The 18,551-nt window shown below is 33.2% G+C and overlaps 1 protein-coding gene across 13 annotated transcripts in view; it reads right to left on the minus strand.

Annotated features, from left to right (window-relative positions):
* The window catches only part of SSBP2 (single stranded DNA binding protein 2), a 309,255-nt gene that overhangs the window by 180,042 nt on the left and 110,662 nt on the right, over positions 1 to 18,551 (minus strand). For 12 of the 13 annotated variants that reach the window (XM_053224507.1, XM_027038998.2, XM_027038986.2 and 9 more), the window contains one exon: positions 13,841 to 13,925. The exons of the other annotated variant lie outside the window; for it this stretch is intronic. In XM_053224507.1, coding sequence (XP_053080482.1) covers positions 13,841 to 13,925 — 85 coding nt within the window. The remainder of the gene's footprint in view (positions 1 to 13,840; positions 13,926 to 18,551) is intronic. 13 annotated transcript variants of the gene reach the window in all.

Here is an 18,551-nt window from a genome sequence, read left to right on the forward strand (position 1 = left end):
TGAATGTCCAGCTCTTGGTTTCAGCACAGGTCTGATTTCACAATTCCTGGGCCCCACCTGGGCTCCACACTGCTGGTGAGGAGCCTACTTGGAATAATCTCCCTCCTCTTTCTGCCCCTCCCCAACTTGTGCCCATGCTCTCTGTCAAAATAAATCAATAAACTAAAAAAAAAAAATAAAATAAAGAGCATTTTTTTCTCCACTTAAAATGAAAAGATACAAAGATCTCATGTGATAAGAATTTTAAGTATTTTAAATGAATCTGATCACTATTTACCTATATATTTGAATTAAAGGGCTGAATTTTTTTTTCTCATTAGAACATTAGTTTAATATATAAATTAACCTTTGACTTTCAGAGCTTGCCTAAATATCAAGGTCTTATCCTTGATTCCTATTCTCTTCCTTTCTCTAATTTTCATTATGTAGAATTAAATCTTCTAAAAAATATTTTATTAAGTAGAATTTGTATTTCTTGTTATTTATTTTAAAAGGTGATCCTCCCTCAGAAGATTCTTTAACAACAAAAAAAACAAAAAACACAACTTCCTCTTTTTAAATAAAAAATTACAAAAATAAAAACCTTAAATTGAATTACCTTATGAATTAACTCTGACTCAACTCATTGATTCTCCAAAACAGAAAGACAGCTCTTATATTTTTATTCTTGACAGCACCACTAGAGTAAAGTAAGTATCTATCTACTTATACTTTACTCAAGGGAAAAATATGCACAATTTTTTCTCTACAAATATTTAATAACAAGATCTATTATTCCTTCTTTGGATTTCTAATTAATTTCTATTATTGGGTAAAAATTAATTAATTAACTAACTAATTAAAAGGGCTTTAGCGAAATTGCAGTCTTTAAAAAGTCCTCATTTTTTAAAAATCCAAATTAAGTAAATCAACTCTATTTCCCTAAACACCTCCCATTATTGCTATTTTAGTCTTTTGATATGAGTAAGGTAAGCAACAGCTGCTTTTGTTCCAGATAGATATTAAAAGCCCATGAGAATGACATACACATTTAAATTACAGAAAACTATATATAATTATCACTTCTTAAATTTCGTAAAAGAAGAAAAAAAATCCTACTGGCTCTTTTTTACTTCAAAGAAAATTACTGAGATGAATTTTTTGTTTGTTTTAATTCAGCCTTGCTATGACTTTAACTCTAAAAGTTTCTAAAAAGAATAAGGGAAAATATTTTAAGCTAATAATCTGATTCAAAAGAAAATCAGAACGCAGACAGCCTATCTCACATTTTAAATATATAATGTGGACAATTTACCTACGTTGGAATAGTTAGGAAAGTCCTTATTGAACAGGCAGAATTTTACTTGTACGATTTGTTATGCAAACGATTTAAGAGGATAGCCTATCTTTTTCCATGGGTAGAAACTGCTTAAGTTTATCAATGTTTAATAGAATTCAAATTTGGAAAAGAAGCCCAGGAGTTTGATTCAGAGAATGTCTGGGAAACAATCGGAACAGGAAGGTTCCTAAGGAGAGGAATCATTTTTGTTCTAGAAACAAGCATCTCTCAGATAAGAAAGAGGCCTCAGTATATGATCTAACTGGATGCACCACTTTGACACAGGAAAATATAGGAGCTGGTCAAGAGCAAGTGAAGATGGTAATAAAAAGCAGAAAGTTTCCCTCAGTAACAATGCCAAGAAACTGAAGAAACTAATACCAAACATTCATTGAAAACACAAAAGCCTAGTTTCTCTCTCACCAGCAGAATTAGCCTGGAAGTCTCAGCAAGTGAACAAGCTGATGGAAAACTAAGTGTTAGGCAGCTGAAGGGGCAGGAAAAGAACCTTGAGGGACGGTCAGCTAGCAAAGTGCCCTCCTTATTCATTGCGCCCTCCAGGAGAGACCACTTAGAAAGTGAGAGGTTTCCAAGCACACCACAAGTTCTAAAGGACCAGGCAGAGGTGCCAGCTCAAACCTACCTTGGTCTGAACTTGAGCTCTCAACCAATCAAGACAGGAGTTAGGTAAGAATGATTCCCAAATAGGAGACTTAAAATGCCCCACCCACTCCACTCCCCCACCCCACCAGCCCCTCAAGTAAGTAAATGTAAATAAATAATCTCACTGGGAATGTGGACATGGAGATGAAACCAAGTAACTTCTATTTATATTTCAAACATAAAATCCTGCTGAGATTCCCAATTCTCTGCAAACTTCCCAGTGTTCATATTGTTACTTTATGTATGTCTCTGTAGTGAATAAAATTAAAATCCTAGACATAAAGAAAGGAGTAGGCCCTGTAGAAGGAAAAACTGACAAAGGAAAATTGTGAAAAAAGATCAAAGGTTATGTTTATCGTCTGGAAAAGATAAGAAGAGTACATAGGAAGGTGACCTGTGATAGGATAGGTTTACAGATTTAATTTATAGCAAGCTCCCAATGTCCTTTCACAAGAATATCCCAGGTTAGAGAAAAAAGGAAAGAAGATAGTCTAGTGTATGGGGCTATCTTTTGACGAGATTTGCACAAGGAAAACATCCCCATAATTTCTAATACACATTAAAGTGTCCTATTGTAAGCAATACAGAAGTCATTTTTGATATCTAAAGATTTTCCATTTCTCTTAGTATTTGGGCTTTTGTCCATAATAAAAATTATAATATGAATTCAGCTCTGACATATTTTCCTTTATTTTCTCTTTTCATATCTATCTCAGAGCTGACAAACCAAGGATAATGATGATAGGAGGGCTAAGATAAGGTGATACAGAAGATAAGATAATGACCAAGGAAAAGCAAGAAAAAGGAATATTGAATGGGTCATATATGAGCAGTACAATGTTCCCATGGAAGTAGGGCACTTCGTTTATAAATAGCATGCCTCAAGAATTTAGATTCCTTCATCAAATATTGAGTACCAATTAAGTACAAGACACTAGACTACAAAATTGAACATGATATATTTTTACAGCCTATATGTTTACTTCCCTTAGGTATGAGAACTTTTACATTGCTCTTAATAAGCAATTCAATACATGATTGCTAAAACAAAGTTGTAATGAAGAAAGAGAGCTAACATACAGAGATTTCCCTATTAATCTAAGTTTCAAAAACTTCTGGAAGAAGTAAGTCATGGATCATTTAAGTCCATTTAGTTTTCCTCCTAAATCTGAATCTACTTCTCCCCCTATACAATACATGACTGCTTTCTAAAATGAAATTGTGGCCTATAAAGATCATTCAGGCATTGACAATGCTTGAGTCTTAAGTCTTGCTTCAAAAACCATAAACAGCTTTTGAATATCTTAGGAACTCAACATAGTACATTAATACCAAACAAATTTTATTAGTTGCCCTAGAGTTCAAATTAGAAGTACCTGAACTAGTGAACAGATCTGAGAAATTTCCTGGGCTATATAGAACACACCAGGCAAGCTATCTAAGTGAGTCTACCCTTAGTGTGATAAGTGTTTACCTTTCACTGAGTGGTACTTTCCCCTTGTCTTAATGTTAGCTCCTTCCTTCCTATCACCCCCTAAATGTGGGCTTTTTTTTTTTAAATAAATTTCCATCCCCAGGCCTCAATTCTTTTTCTTTTTTTTAATGTTTATTTACTTTTGAGAGAAAGAGAGAGAACAAGATGGGAAAGGGCAGAGAGAGGGAGACAGAGGATCCGAAGCAAGAGAGCTCGATGTGGCGCTCAAACTCACAAACTGTGAGCCGAGGCCTCAATTCTTAACTCACCTTTTTTCTCTCATTATTAAACCCATTCTTATAGCTGAATACACTTTCTCTATGTTCTTCCTTCCAAATTTCAGATTTCTGCTAATGGCATCACAAAGTCCATCGGTAGTGTTGACTACAAATTTAAAAAATTTTTATGTCTTCCTTGATTCTTATAACTCTTCTTTATTATCCTTCATTTTCATCTCTCATTTTCAATTTCAATTGCTGCTACCCTCATTCGAAGGCTTTTCAGCTCTTACCAAGACTGTTAGGAAAGCCTCTCCCCAGTTTTCACCTTTAGGCCTTTCCCTTTCTTCAGTTCCTCTCACACAATGCCCTCATATTAATCGTCCTAAAATATAATTTACTATATTTTGAATATGCTCAAAAAATGATTCTCCATTGCAGGCATAACAAAAGTTTCATCTAGTATAGTTGAAATAGTTATCAGTGAATATTTGGAAAACCTGAGTTTTCCTCACAAAACCTTGCTCAACTTTTAAAGAATGGCATATCATTTACTTCTCTGGGTACCAAATTCCCTATCTAGTAAAATAAGTAGGTTGGACCAAATAAGCATTTTCAAACTCTTTTATTTTAAATTGTTGGACTGTTTTGGGTTCTGACACTGGCAATATATAAAAAATAAAGAGACACAGAGATAGAGAGACAGAGATACTTATTTAAGAGTCTTACCAAGAACCCATAAGGAAGAGTTCTTGAACCCTGCAGGGGGTAAAGGAAGACAGATGCAGAAACAGCTGTGAAAGGCTGTTGTGACATGATAAAGACTTGAACTTAAGCATCTGCAGTGAGATTAGAGAGAAGACATGCATAAGGAATGTTTAGGCAATAGATTTGACTGGTTTGGATGACTAGTCAAGGACAAAGGAGAACAATCACCGGGATTAAAAAAAGATTCATTTATGGCATGCGTAATGACTTAAATGGAGATTCATTCCATTTAATTAGAAAGAGAAAATTGAAAGAAATGGGAAAGGAGAACTAAACTGCTTCAGTTAAAACAGAAGAGGCCAAGAGCCTCTCGTCTAGGGTGTTCTCTTCCTTCTCACCTGTAGGCCAAGAGTCTGGGAAACTCAACATAAAAGCAATGGCAGGATAATTTCATAGTGTTCTCACAGTTTTAAAATTTTACTATCTGTTAGCTAAGCATTAATCCTGTGTTTGATTTTTCTACTCCATAGTCAAACAGCTCTGCTTACTATTCCCTAAGTACACCTTATATTTTTCCAATGTCAACCTGTTTCTCTGATATACCCTCTCACACACATCTCTTCTCATCCAAATCCTAGTTGTCATTCAAAAGTCAGTGCACATTCAGATTATTTAAACTCATACAGTATAACAGGTGTTATCTATATTATACTCATAACAACTAACTCATGATATATAGCTCATATACCTGTCCAAATTATGAATCCCTAGAGAGAGAAATATTTATGTCTCTGCCTCTTACACAGCCTCAAAATAACTTGTATATAAATGGGTTCTCAAAAAAGAGTTAATAAAGAAATGACAGAATAATTCTAAGTTATAGCTACCAAAATCACTCGTCTCAGTGATAATTCTGCATAGAATTACACTGATGAATAGTTGTACACCTTTCTTCTTTAAAAATCTAGATATTTTAATGTATCACTATTTATCTATCTATCTATCTATCTATCTATCTATCTATCTATCTATCTATCTATTTATCTATTTATTATTGAGAGCGAGCGAGCGACCAGGGGAAAGGGGCAGAGGGAGAGAGACAGAACCCAAAGTATACTTCATGCACAGCACAGAGCCCGATGCAGGGCTCAGTCCCACAACCCTGGGATCATGATCTGAGATGAAATCAAGAGTCAGATGCTCAACTGACTGAGCCACCCAGGCATTCCAAAATACCACACATTTTAAAGTTAAAGTTTGACTTTCATAAGAAAAATCATAAAAACCACTTAAAAAATATCTGTACCTTCTTTTTGAAGAGATTGTGACAATGTCCTTTTAGAAAGTTCAAAGATTCAGAAGTTAGCATCTAAACTTTGACAACTGACAACATCTATCTACTGTGGCTGGCTGCAAATAACTCCCTATATTATAATAGTTGTTTGTGGTTTTAAACCCAAGAGACAGAGTAAAGTATCAGTTCATATTTATGTGGGGGGGGGGAAGCCCTTTATACTCAAAATAAATGGAATCAAATGTATAAATATTTCATGAAGTCTGAAAACAGATAACACATTCTTATTCATACAAAAGAGCATGTCACATCATTATAGCCCTGCCCATTAATTCTTGGCTAAGTAACTATTTTTTTTTTTAATTTCTAGTATATATTCAAAGATACAACACCTAAATTTGTGAGGCACTTATTTTTTTACAAAAGAGATGTGGACCCCTAACCTCACTACCAATGCCTACAAAATCCAAGAAATACAATAATAATTAAAAACTAGATTGGGGTAAAGTAAACATGATTTTTTCCAGTATTTTTAATTTTTTTCCCTCTTATCAAAGGAAAAAGGAATAAAAACAAGGTAAGACTTTCATAAAGTTGTATTAAGTTGTCTACAAAATACAGCAATTTTGGGGAGGACTTTTTTTGTTGTTGTGTAAAGATTTAATTTTTAAGTAATTGCTACACCCAACATGAGGCTGGAACTCACAACCCCAAGACCAAGAGTCACACACTCTACCAACTGAGTCGGCCAGATGCCCCCCAAAATATACCAATTTTAAATCAAGTCATGTAACATATAAACAGAAAACAAAGTGGCTACAGAAATATCACACTACAAATCTAAAGTATTTAGACACATTTTGTTTTTCCTTTTAAAAACCTCTAAAATAACTTATTTCATATGACTTTTAAATTTATGAATTTCGTATCTCTAATAGTACATTAGAATTATATATTATTTTTGAAAGAGTATCCTATTTCTATCAGTTTTGCTTTTATGTTATTACTCTATGGCAACATAATCACAGGTAGTATAATATCAGCATCAAAAATAGTAAAGAAGGGGCACCTGGGTGGCTCAGTCAGTTAAGTGTCTGACTTCAGCTCAGGTCATGATCCCGTACTTAGTGGATTCAAGCCCCAAATCAGGCTGTGTCCTGACAGCATGGAGCGTACTTGGAATTTTCTCTCTCTCTCTCTCTCTCTCTCTCTCTCTCTCTCTCCCTCCCTCCCTCCCTCCCTCCCTCCCTCTCTGCCCCTTCCCTGCTTGTGCTCTGTTTCAAAATAAATAAATATCTAAAAAAAAAAAGATGAAATTCCTTTAAACCATATACTTTGAAAAAATAAATTATTTTTCACAATGAAACAAGCTGTCAATAAAGTCATACTTATTATGTTTATCTCTTTTCCATATTAGTTTCTCCATTTATTTCTTTAAGGATTTTGTACTATCTAATGCTAGAAATTACGGTTAAAATTTTTTTTAAGTTTATTTATTTATTTTGAGGGGGTGTAGGGGCTGACAGAGAGGGAGAGAGAGAATCCCAAGCAGGTTCCCCATTGTCAGCGCTGAGCTCAATGCCAGGCTTGACTCAGGGCTTAATCTCATGAACCATGAGATCACTACCTGAGCCTAAATCAAGAGTCCGACGCTTAACCAACTGAGCCACCCATGTTATAAAATATTTTTAAGTAGAATTCTTCCAAAATGCCTATACTTTTTTTGCTTGACTCCTATTATTCATGTCTTCTATCAAATGACTGACATAACATATTGCCCTACAGGAAATCCACAGGATCAAAAGAAATAAGAAACATAGCTGATATAGTTATCTGCAGTACTTTGAAGCCACCCAGAAGCATTCCTAGGCACAGTGACAAGCTGGGATTACAGACACACAGATACCACATGTAAAGTGGTAGACGTGCTTCTTTAAATGGACACAGCTTACACAAAAACAAAAACAAAAATAAACAACTTACCTTATGCTAGAAAGAATATAAGGTGGTTTATAAAGTTTACACATTGCAAAAGAAATTAAACTAGATCCTATCAAGAAATGAAAACAATGGTAGAAACAAGACAGCATATAAGGTGAAAAGTGAACCTGTTGAGGTGAACAAATGTGTATATACTGACTGATAAACATTAATACACACCTACAACAGTTTTTATTATCTTAATGGATTTTAAATGTAAGTTTATTTGTTCCTATCCTATTGAAAACTCTTGTTTAAGGGTGCCTGGGTGGCTCAGGTGGCTAAGCATCCGACTGTGGCTCAGGTCATGATCTCACGGTTCGTGAGTTCAAGCACCCCATGAGGCTCTGTGCTGACAGCTCAGAGCCTGGAGCCTGCTTCAGGTTCTGTGCCTCCCTCTCTCCCTGCCCCTCCTCTACCCATGTTCTGACACTCTCTCTTTCCCAAAAAAAAAAAAAAAAGAATAAACATTAAAAAAACAACAACTCTACTTTATACTGTGTAGGAGAATCATAGCCTAATGTGATACATTAATTTGAGCAGGTACTAATTACAGCTACTATACACTGAAAACAACCCCATCCGATGTTATGTGTACTTGCCATCTCTCTCCATAGTCTTAAATACACATTCTGACTGATCTAACAATCTAAGACTATAACATGTTTCTCCATGTAATTTACTACTTGACATTTCAAACTTCTTGAGAAAAGATCTCTTTCACTAGATGGTAGCCCATGAGAATAGGGATTGTATCTATTTTGTTCAAGCTAGATTCCCTAGTGCCGTGCCTCCTGAGATATAAAGGCTTTGCTACCTGCTTTGATTCATTTGTTATGTCTTTACAGATTACTGTCTTATCTAAATTTGTTTTGAAATACAAAATGAATAAAGGTAGTATTAAATGACCTTCCTAAAACTACATATCCAGTTACATTGAACTAAAAAATAACAAAAACTTCTTAGATAATATTTTATTTAATCATTCATTTATGTAAACACCACACATTATTTGAACATCTCATGTCAGGCACCATGCCGGGCACAGGGGATGAAAAAGACAAGACAAAGCCTCCTCCCTGAGAAAGCTCACCAATCATTAGAGAAAACATTCCATTATAAAAATCTAATATACAGGAATATCAGGGAGGTACACAGAAGATGTTATCATAGCAAAGGGTGTACTTAACTCTCTGCAATAGTTTTTTTTCTTTTTAGAAAAATGTATTTTTTAATTGAAGTATAACTGATATATAATATATTAGTTTCAGGTGTGCAAAATGGTGATTTGACATTTATATACATTACAAAATGGTTACCATAAGTGTAGTTACTATCTGTCACCATACAAAGTTATTATAAAATTATTGACTATATTCACTATGTTATACTTTCTACAGAAGTATTTTCCTATATAATATATGATTATCTGCAAAAACAATTTTCATAAGGTATGAATAAAAACATTCCCCTATTGTTTTATTTACATAATATTACATGTTGTGTATCATTTTTTAAAAGTATCCTATCATGACAAACCTATAACATAATCCTTTCTAGATGTTATAAACATTCTCTTAGGTAAGAATACAAAAATCAGCATCATGTTATCAACAATCAGAACTTAAGCCTACAACTTTATCTGAACATTTGAACAACTTAAAACCTCTCCAGTCTACCAGACTTACAGACTACTATATTCTGTTAACATTTATCGAACTATCTATTATTTGACAGACCCGAGGGAAAAACAAATCGAATACTGTGCTCTCCAAGAGCTCATTGTAATAATGTGATTTCATTACCACCACACTAAAGCAATGATATATTTTGGCTCTATCACTGCTTTAGGACAATTAAGGAATCTTCATTCATACCAGAGAACTAAAATTATAATCACTGTATACATTTCTCATTAAGTTTAATAGTATATATTGATACTTTTTTAGGAAATGAATGAAATTAGAAACGAATTGTTAAATAAAACAACTCTATGTTAATCTGAAGCACAAAAAAAATCTAGTAAATATTAATTAATTCCACGTAAAAGCGTTGCCTGTGATTTCAGAGTAAAACAGAAACATACTAATGGGGAGAAAAGAAAAGCTAGTTCAATAAACATTACAAGTTAGCATGTATTAGTTTTAATCATGTGAGGTGACGGCTTACTTTTAATGATAATATTGTAGCATCTAATAATAATTTTACAGCTCAGATAAACCTAGTTTTCACTCAGGATAAAAATTACAGTACCAAGTTAGTTATCTCCCAGTCATGTGGCAAAATAATGGCTCCATAGTAAAATCTCTATACCCTCTCATATGATAAATTCCTAATTATTAAACTTTCTTCCAGCATTTCTGATCTTATTTTCCACTCCCCTCTAGAAAATCAACAGGTAGACATAACTTCACACTATCTACCATAGCAGAGAAGAAACAGATTTGTTTGGAGATCATCACTGTATTTTCCTGCCATCAGTTCTCAAAGAGGAACCTTAGCAATACCCGTAAATACATTGGAAAATACTGTGTTTATTCCTTTCGAAAGTTAATTACCTTAACTATATTTTAATATCTTGCTATTTTAACATTTTTCAAAATTACAAATATAGAAAAAATACAAAATAAATGTATGGCATTTTTATGAAATATTATAAAGCAAGCACATGGTTATTATAAATTAATCATCACCATGGTCAGGCAAAATAGAATTTTGCCAAATATCTCAAAAGCCTTTTCCATGAGCCCCATCCCAATCATAACCTCTTCCCATTTCCCATATTCTAACTTGTATAATAATCATTTCCTTGTGTTTTCTCTTTGTCACCCAAAAGTGCATGCCTGTACACTATTTACTGTTGATTTCCAAATGTGTCATTATTTTACAAATAGCACTGCATATAGATGCTAAATCTTTAATACGTTTTAAATATAAATCCAAGAAGATCAAGGTTTTACTCATCTTAAATGTTTTATTTTGTTTTCACTTTTTCTCACAGGAAGTATGAACAGGTAATTTTTTGAGGGAAAGGGTATGAACATTGCATCAATGATCACTTGGCAAATAAAATAATAGAGTGACAAAAATCCATATTCTAAAGAGGTCAAAAAACAACCCCCCCCAAAAAAATATTAAATAAAAGCCAAAAATGTTTCTGGGATAATAATTACCAAAAAAAGAGTTTATTAAAAGTTATACAATGGCCTAAAAGTTACATCTATTCAGTTTATAGATCATATGTACACATACATATGTATGTGTATATGTGCACATACAAAAAGCAAAAGTCTTTCATAAATGCCTACAGCATTTAAAAACACAGAACCACCTCAAATATGTGATATTTTACTAAATTAGTTATTTTCTAATTTCGAAGAGACATTGTAAGGTAGTCACTGAAAGGTAAGAGTTTCTCTGTTTTAAAATAAATTTCCCGAATATAAAATTAACTGTAAGTATTTGGAAAATACAGAAAGTATTTTGCATAATCCCAATATCAAAAGGTAATCATTTTTAACATTTTAGGCTATTTTTTAATTAAAAAGATTATTCATTATTCACCTCATTACGCCTCTATCATTTCTTTTAAAAAAGTAGTCTATTTTTCATTATCCATTATCAATCATATAAACAAAGACTATAAAGTAACAAGACTATTTTTTAAACATATGAGAATTTATGCATGCAAGTACTTTTTTATTCTAAAGATGAAGCTCTTGAACAAAATATTTTCAGAATGCTCCTTTGAGAGCTACCTTGAAAGGCAGTAGGTATACATATTAATTACTATTACAGAAATGGTCCCATCATGAACTCTAATAAAGAAATACAGAATTCTAGAATTTTGCCACAATCTTATTGTTTGTTCCTGTTTCCCATTTTCTTCCCTGAGTCTTTCAAATTTCTATATCTGCACATTAAACATGAATTGTGTTGATTATTTTCAGAAACTATCTACTATTAAGAAGTCAGGAAATCCTACTCATGAAAATTACCATAAAATTATGCTACAAAAAAATGTATTTCTAAAAATCCAATTATAACATAAAATTATGTAAGTCAACCTCTTCACAAACCTTCATTTAAAAGACAATTTTGGAGATATATTATCACTGAAACTAAACTGGCTTAAAGGTATAATAAAAATGCTGCCTAAAATAAATCAAATCTCTTAAAACTAATATTTAAGATAAAATTAGAAAACATCTGATAAAGCATGTGCTAATATTCATAATGAATTATAAAATCCAAATACTTAATTTTTTTCTAAACTACATTTTTTAGGACCAAATTACATGCTAAGGGATTATTCTTCCTTGAAAATCTATTCTACTTTCAATTGTACTTCTAGCCAATGCTCATGCTCAAAAACTTTGGAATTTTAAGTGGGTTTCTAAAGCTAACAAGTGTGAATATTCTCTGAAATACTGAAAATGCCTCATGAATGCAAAATTAATAGGACAATGATGATGAGGATGATGATGAGGAAGAGGTAGAGGAGGAGGCTATGACAATGATGATTTATCTAATGCTTCTAAGACCTGCTAAATTAGTTCAGTATTCCCTGTAAGATCTCTATGGTAAACAGTAGGGTGCATTTTTCTATACAATGGAATTTTGAAAAATTATTTACATAATTCATTCCTTAAAATGTAGATTCACAAATATTATTGTCCTTTGGAGTAGAATACTGGCACTATCGAATGCCATCTAGTTGTCAAAATTATTGGGTATTTCAAAAATGTTTCCCATGAATGGCAGGTCAAAGCTAGACATGTCTTTTTGGTGTAGGAGATAGATGAGATGCAAGTATCCCACTCTAGCCAGATTCCTTATCATCATCATGGTTGGATCTCTGCTCTACTTTCTGCCATAAATACTGTGTCCTAGATTCTGCCTTACCTGGATTTTCTCTACATTTTCTTTACATGCAAAAGCATCCATTTCACTCACTCACCCAAGAGCTATTGTTTGGTACGGAGCAAGCTTTATGAATACAATCAATGTCAGATGAGGCAAGCACAAGCAGTCACTTTAATCAGCTTAGTACACAGTTAAAGTATTACACAGTCCCTGCCAGATGCCCAAACTTTCCCTTCTCTTCAGCCTGCACACTGTTCCTAGTGCTACTTTTAGGGCTGTAATTCTCCTGGCTATTTCAACGCTTTAGTCTGAGACTGAAGTATGTCATTTGGAAGAACAAGGTCTTTTTCCCTTTTGAGTCCTGGTTTTCATTTTTAAGGCTATTCACACAGAATGATGTCCCCCTTCTACCAAGTAAACAAATAACAAATAACCCTCTGGTTAAGTTTTAGGTAGTTACCATCAGATATCTCCTCAGGTTCCAGCCCCATTTCCACCTCCTCCAAGCTAAGGACATTGGGTTTCCTTCCTCCCAAACTCAAGATGTCCTTCCTTTATGGTCAGTTCTACAAACAGTATTTCCCCAGACCCGTCACAATACTATCTTATTTTTAAATGCAATTTTTCCCTAAAAAAAAAAATTTGTTTTTTCCCCCCTCCTATTTTCTACAATTCTACTTCCTAATACCATCAACTCTCTAAAATCACATTTGCAGTTATTCTAACAAAATTCTCAATATACATCACTTAGCCAGGGACAATCTACTGTCCTCCACTCAGAATTAAAAAATTAAAAAAAGTTTTAAAAATCACATTTTCATTTTTGCATAGCATCTTTTGCTGTTTCCCTTAATTCACAATAAGTTTTAGTTGTAGAAATTAATTCAGTATAAAGGATAGTTTTGATATGTAACCGAAAGGTATAAAAAAGAAGAAAATAGTATCTTTATGTATTTTTTAAATCTTATGTGCAAAAGAGAAACTTATCATTTGTAGTATTCTCATGACTCCTTTTGTAAAATAAAGAATTACTACTTCATTTTTATAAATCTGAAATTTCACAAATCAGGCATGCTTAAAGGTAAAAAAATACGTTTAGCAACTTGGAATTAAGACTAACCTTGTATCTTAAGCTTTTCAACAAGACAGACACTCATTTGTATTTCGCTTTAAAGTTATAACTCTAATTTTTAAGAAAAAAATAACACCCAGTTTCTTAAAACCAAAGAAAAAGAATAGATGGTCCAATGAATTTTTCAAGAGTAGTGGTTAAAAAGAAAACTAACAATATAACTTAGTTCAATTAAACATTAACTCACATAATCATGGAAGGCTTTTGCTTCACTTGAATGCTCACATGTTTCCCGTCTTTCTGGAGCTGCACAGTAGAGATCCCAAAATACACTAAAAAAGTAATTATGGTAACATTAAGAAAAGCAGATAACACCAAATGAGAGATCAAAATTCCAAAAATAGAAGACATGTATTACTCTTTATACAAAATGTGTTTTCTTCTTCAGGACAAATGTTTCTATGAAAGATTTAAATCAAGCAGGGTTCTTCCTGCAATAACATCTTTCAGAAATAGCTATGTTTCAGAAATGCTAAGATTTTTTTCTAAAAAAAAATTAAAACATCTTTTAAACTGTCATTTTAAATTATCTGTTTATATAGCTTAAACACATGATTGAAATAATTACAATGCCTTTCACAGCTTGCTCATAAAAAAAAACAGTAAATAATATCCTAATTTAATCATTAAGGAATAAAGTGACACATTATTTTTTTTCAAGGTAATTTTGTTTTCCAATTACCAGGCCAATATCCTGACCATTTAATCACACTGTTCAAACAAATACATTTTCCTAAAATATTCTTTTTGTCCTTGCCATTACCAAAATAGGTTAGTAATTTTGAAAATTCAAAAAATCCATGGTCTCTTTTTTCCCCTCCTATTCAAAAACAATGGGAATAAGTAAGGTGGAACCGGTTGGGAAAAATAATTATACTGCTTACAAAATTATGTCTCTGATCATCCTTCCATCAATGAAATTAACAATGAGCATGAGCAAAGGATTCAAATTCAGGAAAGCAAATATCTAGAAACACTGGCAGCAAAGGCAATTATACTGATCAACAGAAATCTTTTTTTATTATACATTTCCCACTCTACAGAAATGGAAAATAGACTAATCAATTGGTTAAGAGCACAGGTTTTGGAACAGGACACTTCTCAGAAGCCAGCTCTGTAAATTAATTACTAGCTCAAATTGCTTAAACAGATCAGAAACACAATTTCCTCCTTTCTATTAAGAGGATTGTTTCTATAAAATGGGATTGTTGAGAAAATTAAATTATATAACATAAATCCAGCATCTGACAGAGTAAGCATATTATCAATAATATAATCAACACTATGATTAGCTTGCATTAAAGTTTAAAATGCATACATATTGTTAGGACTATCAACAATAGCCAAACTATGGAAAGAGCCCAAATGTCCATCGATGGATGAATGGATAAAGAAGATATGGTATATATATATACAATGGAGTATGACTCGGCAATCAAAAACAATGAAATCTTGCTATTCGCAACTATGTGGATGGAACTAGAGGGTATTATGTTAAGTGAAATTAGTCAGAGAAAGACAAATATCATATGACTTCACTCATAAGAGGACTTTAAGATACAAAACAGATGAACATAAGGGAAGGGAAGCAAAAATAATATAAAAACAGGGAGGGGGACAAAAACACTAGAGACTCTTAAATATGGAAAACAAACAGAGGGTTACTGGAGGGGTTGTGGGATGGATTAAATGGGTAAGGGGCATTCAGGAATCTACTCCTGAAATCATTGTTACCGCTACATGCTAACTTAGATATAAATTTTAAAAAATAATTAAATAAAAATCAAAAAAAGAAAAAAGAACATAGATGGTTAAGTATTGGCATTAAAAAAAAAAAAAAAAAAGATAAATTAAACCTGGCCTCTTTGGTTTGACCCCTGGAGACTCAGCCTGAATCTCTCTCTCCACGGCTAGGAGAAAACATTCTGTAGGCCTTATAACACAACTAGTTCAGTAAAATAAGATTATCTTCAACAGTAAAAAATATGAATGATTGAGTACTGCCATTTAATTTCCTTTGAAGTTTCCACAATAAGCAAGGAAAATAAGGAAAACAATAACGCAATTAAAAGTTGCACTTGGTCTTCTTTTGGGACAAAAAGTATACAAATTATAGGTATACAAAGATACAGGTAAAAGTTTTCTGCCTATATCAAGTGTGTTATGAGTTATAGTATATTGTAATTATTATTTCTTATGTTCATGTTATTAAGGAACTTCAAAGCTCTTAAAAAACAAAATTATAATGGTCGTCTTTAAATTGTATTTAAACAGAAAATACTATGTGCAATATTATGACAAACATCTTAATATCTCTTCTTATTCACTAATTTCCTAGCAAATGCTGTAAGAACCCTCTTGGAAATTATTACATTTTTACTTTTAAAATGTTGTCTTACAAAATGGACTGGAAAAAAACTAATAATTTCTTATCAGACTATGTCCTAAAAGTTATTAAATAACTATCAATAAATAATTATTTATACACATATTATTAAATTAAATATTTACCTTGGAACAGTAACACTGCTCTATTTCTATTTTTAAGTTTCCCTTTATGGATTTAATATAAGGTTAAAAGTTTACAAGATCAAGATGAGGGATAATAAAACAACTTACTAAAATGAGATAACTTTTTATATGGTATTTTTCTGACAATAATACATTACCCATACATGATCTCCTTGAATAAAGTTAAAGAAATACACCCTTTGAAGACATTTACCAAAGGGAGAAATACACAGTTCTACAATAATAATTACAGATATTAATACTCCACTCTCAATACTGGATAAAACAACCAGACAAAAGATAAACAAGGAAACAGAAATTAAACAACACAGTAAAGTAACTAGATTTAACAGACATATGCAGAACACTCCACCCAGCAAGAACAGCATATACCTTCCTCTCAAGTGCACATGGGACATTTTCCAGAATAGGCCATATGTTAAAGCACACATTAAGTCTCAGTAGATTTGAATCTAGATATCATACAAAGTATCTTCTCTGACCACAATGGGATGAAGTTAGAGATCAGTAACAGGAGGAAAGGGGCGCCTGGGTGGCTCAGTTGGTTAAGCATCCAACTCTTGATTTCGGCTCAGGTTATGATCACATGCTTTCTAAGTTCAAGAGTCTCCCTCTCCCTTTCTCTCTGCCCCTGCTCTGCTCACACACACACATTCTCTCTCACAACAAATAAACTTTAAAAAAAGGGAGAGAGACATAGAAGACTCAAATTACTAAAGACACCATCAACAAAATATCTGCTAGAACTAAATAAATGGATTCAGTAAAGTTGCTGGATATAAAATCAATACATAAAAATCAGCTGTGTTTCCATAAAGTAACAATGAACTATGAGGCAGCAAAATTAAGAAAACAATTCCATTCACAATTGTATCAAAAAAAGTAACACACCCAGGAATAAATTTAACCATATGATCTAGCAATTCTACTTCTGGGTTTATACCCACAAGAACTGAAAGCACAGGGTGCTGGGTGGCTCAGCGGGTTAAGCATTGGAATATTGGTTTTGATCTCATGGGATTGTGGGATCGAGCCTCCTGCCCTGCTCCCCGTCACGGTCTGTGCTAATAGCACAGAGCCAGCTTGGGATTCTTGCTCTTCCTCTTCATTTTTTTTTTATTTTCTTAGAACAATCTGGGGTGGGGCAGAGAGAGAGAGAGAGAGAGAGAGAGAGAGAGAGAGAGAGAGAGAGAGAGAAAACCAAGCAGGATGCACACTGCCAGTATGGAGTGTAATGTGGAGCTCAAACTCACAAACCAGGAGATAATGACCTGAGCCAAAATCTAGAGTCAGAGGCTTAACTGACTGAGCCACCCTGGTGCCTCTTTCTCCCTCTTTCTGCCTCTCCCCTTCTCTCTCTCAAAATAAATAAATAAAAATAAAAACTTAGAAAAAAATTGAAAGCAGGGGCGCCTGAGTGGCTCTGTTGGTTAAGTGGCTGACTTTGGCTCAAGTCATGATCTCACAGTTTGTGGTGGAGCTCAGAGCCTGGAGCCTACTTCAGATTCTGTGTCTTCCTCTCTGTCTCTGCCCCTCCCCAACTTGCGCTCTGTCATTCTCTCTCAAAAATAAATAAAATGTTAAAAAAAATTTTTTTAATTGAAAGCAGAGTCTCAAAGAGATATTTATACACATAGGTTCATAGCAGCATTACTCACAATAGCTAAAATATGGAAGCAACCCAGGTACCCATTGATGGTTAAGTAGACATACTATATAAATACAATGGAAAATTACTCAGCCTTTAAAAGGAAGGAAATTCTAACATATGCTACAATACAGATGAACCACAAGGACACTGCACTAAGTGAAGCTAGTCTCTAAAAGACAAATACTACATGATTTTACTTATATGAGGTACTTACAGTAGCCAAAAATCATAAAGAAAGAAAGCAGAATGGTTGTTGACAGGGGATGGAAGAGTGGGGAATGAATGGAGAGTTATTGTTTAATCGATATAGAGTTTCAATTTCACAAAATAAAAGAGTTATGGAGACAGATGGTGGTGAAGACTACACAACATTATGAATATATTTAATACCACTGAACTGTACACTTAAAAATGGTTAAGATGATGAATTTTATGTTTTGTGTATTTTGCCACAATTTGAAAAAAAATGAGGAAAAAAAAAGTATCCTGGCCAGCCCTGTTTTAGGTACCATTTTACAGTGATTAAAACAAATATTAATTCTTTCTGTGTATTCGCAATCTCTATTCCATCACTTCAAAGACCATACAGCTAAGGAGACCACCAGAAACCTATGAGATACTAATAATAAAGAATACTCATCATAAAAATAAGGTAAATTTTCAATTTATAAACCCTATTCATTAGGAGTTTCATAATTAAAGTAAAATATGTTAC

This window comes from Acinonyx jubatus, chromosome A1 (assembly GCF_027475565.1).
Source record: "Acinonyx jubatus isolate Ajub_Pintada_27869175 chromosome A1, VMU_Ajub_asm_v1.0, whole genome shotgun sequence".
Taxonomy (NCBI): domain Eukaryota; kingdom Metazoa; phylum Chordata; class Mammalia; order Carnivora; family Felidae; genus Acinonyx; species Acinonyx jubatus.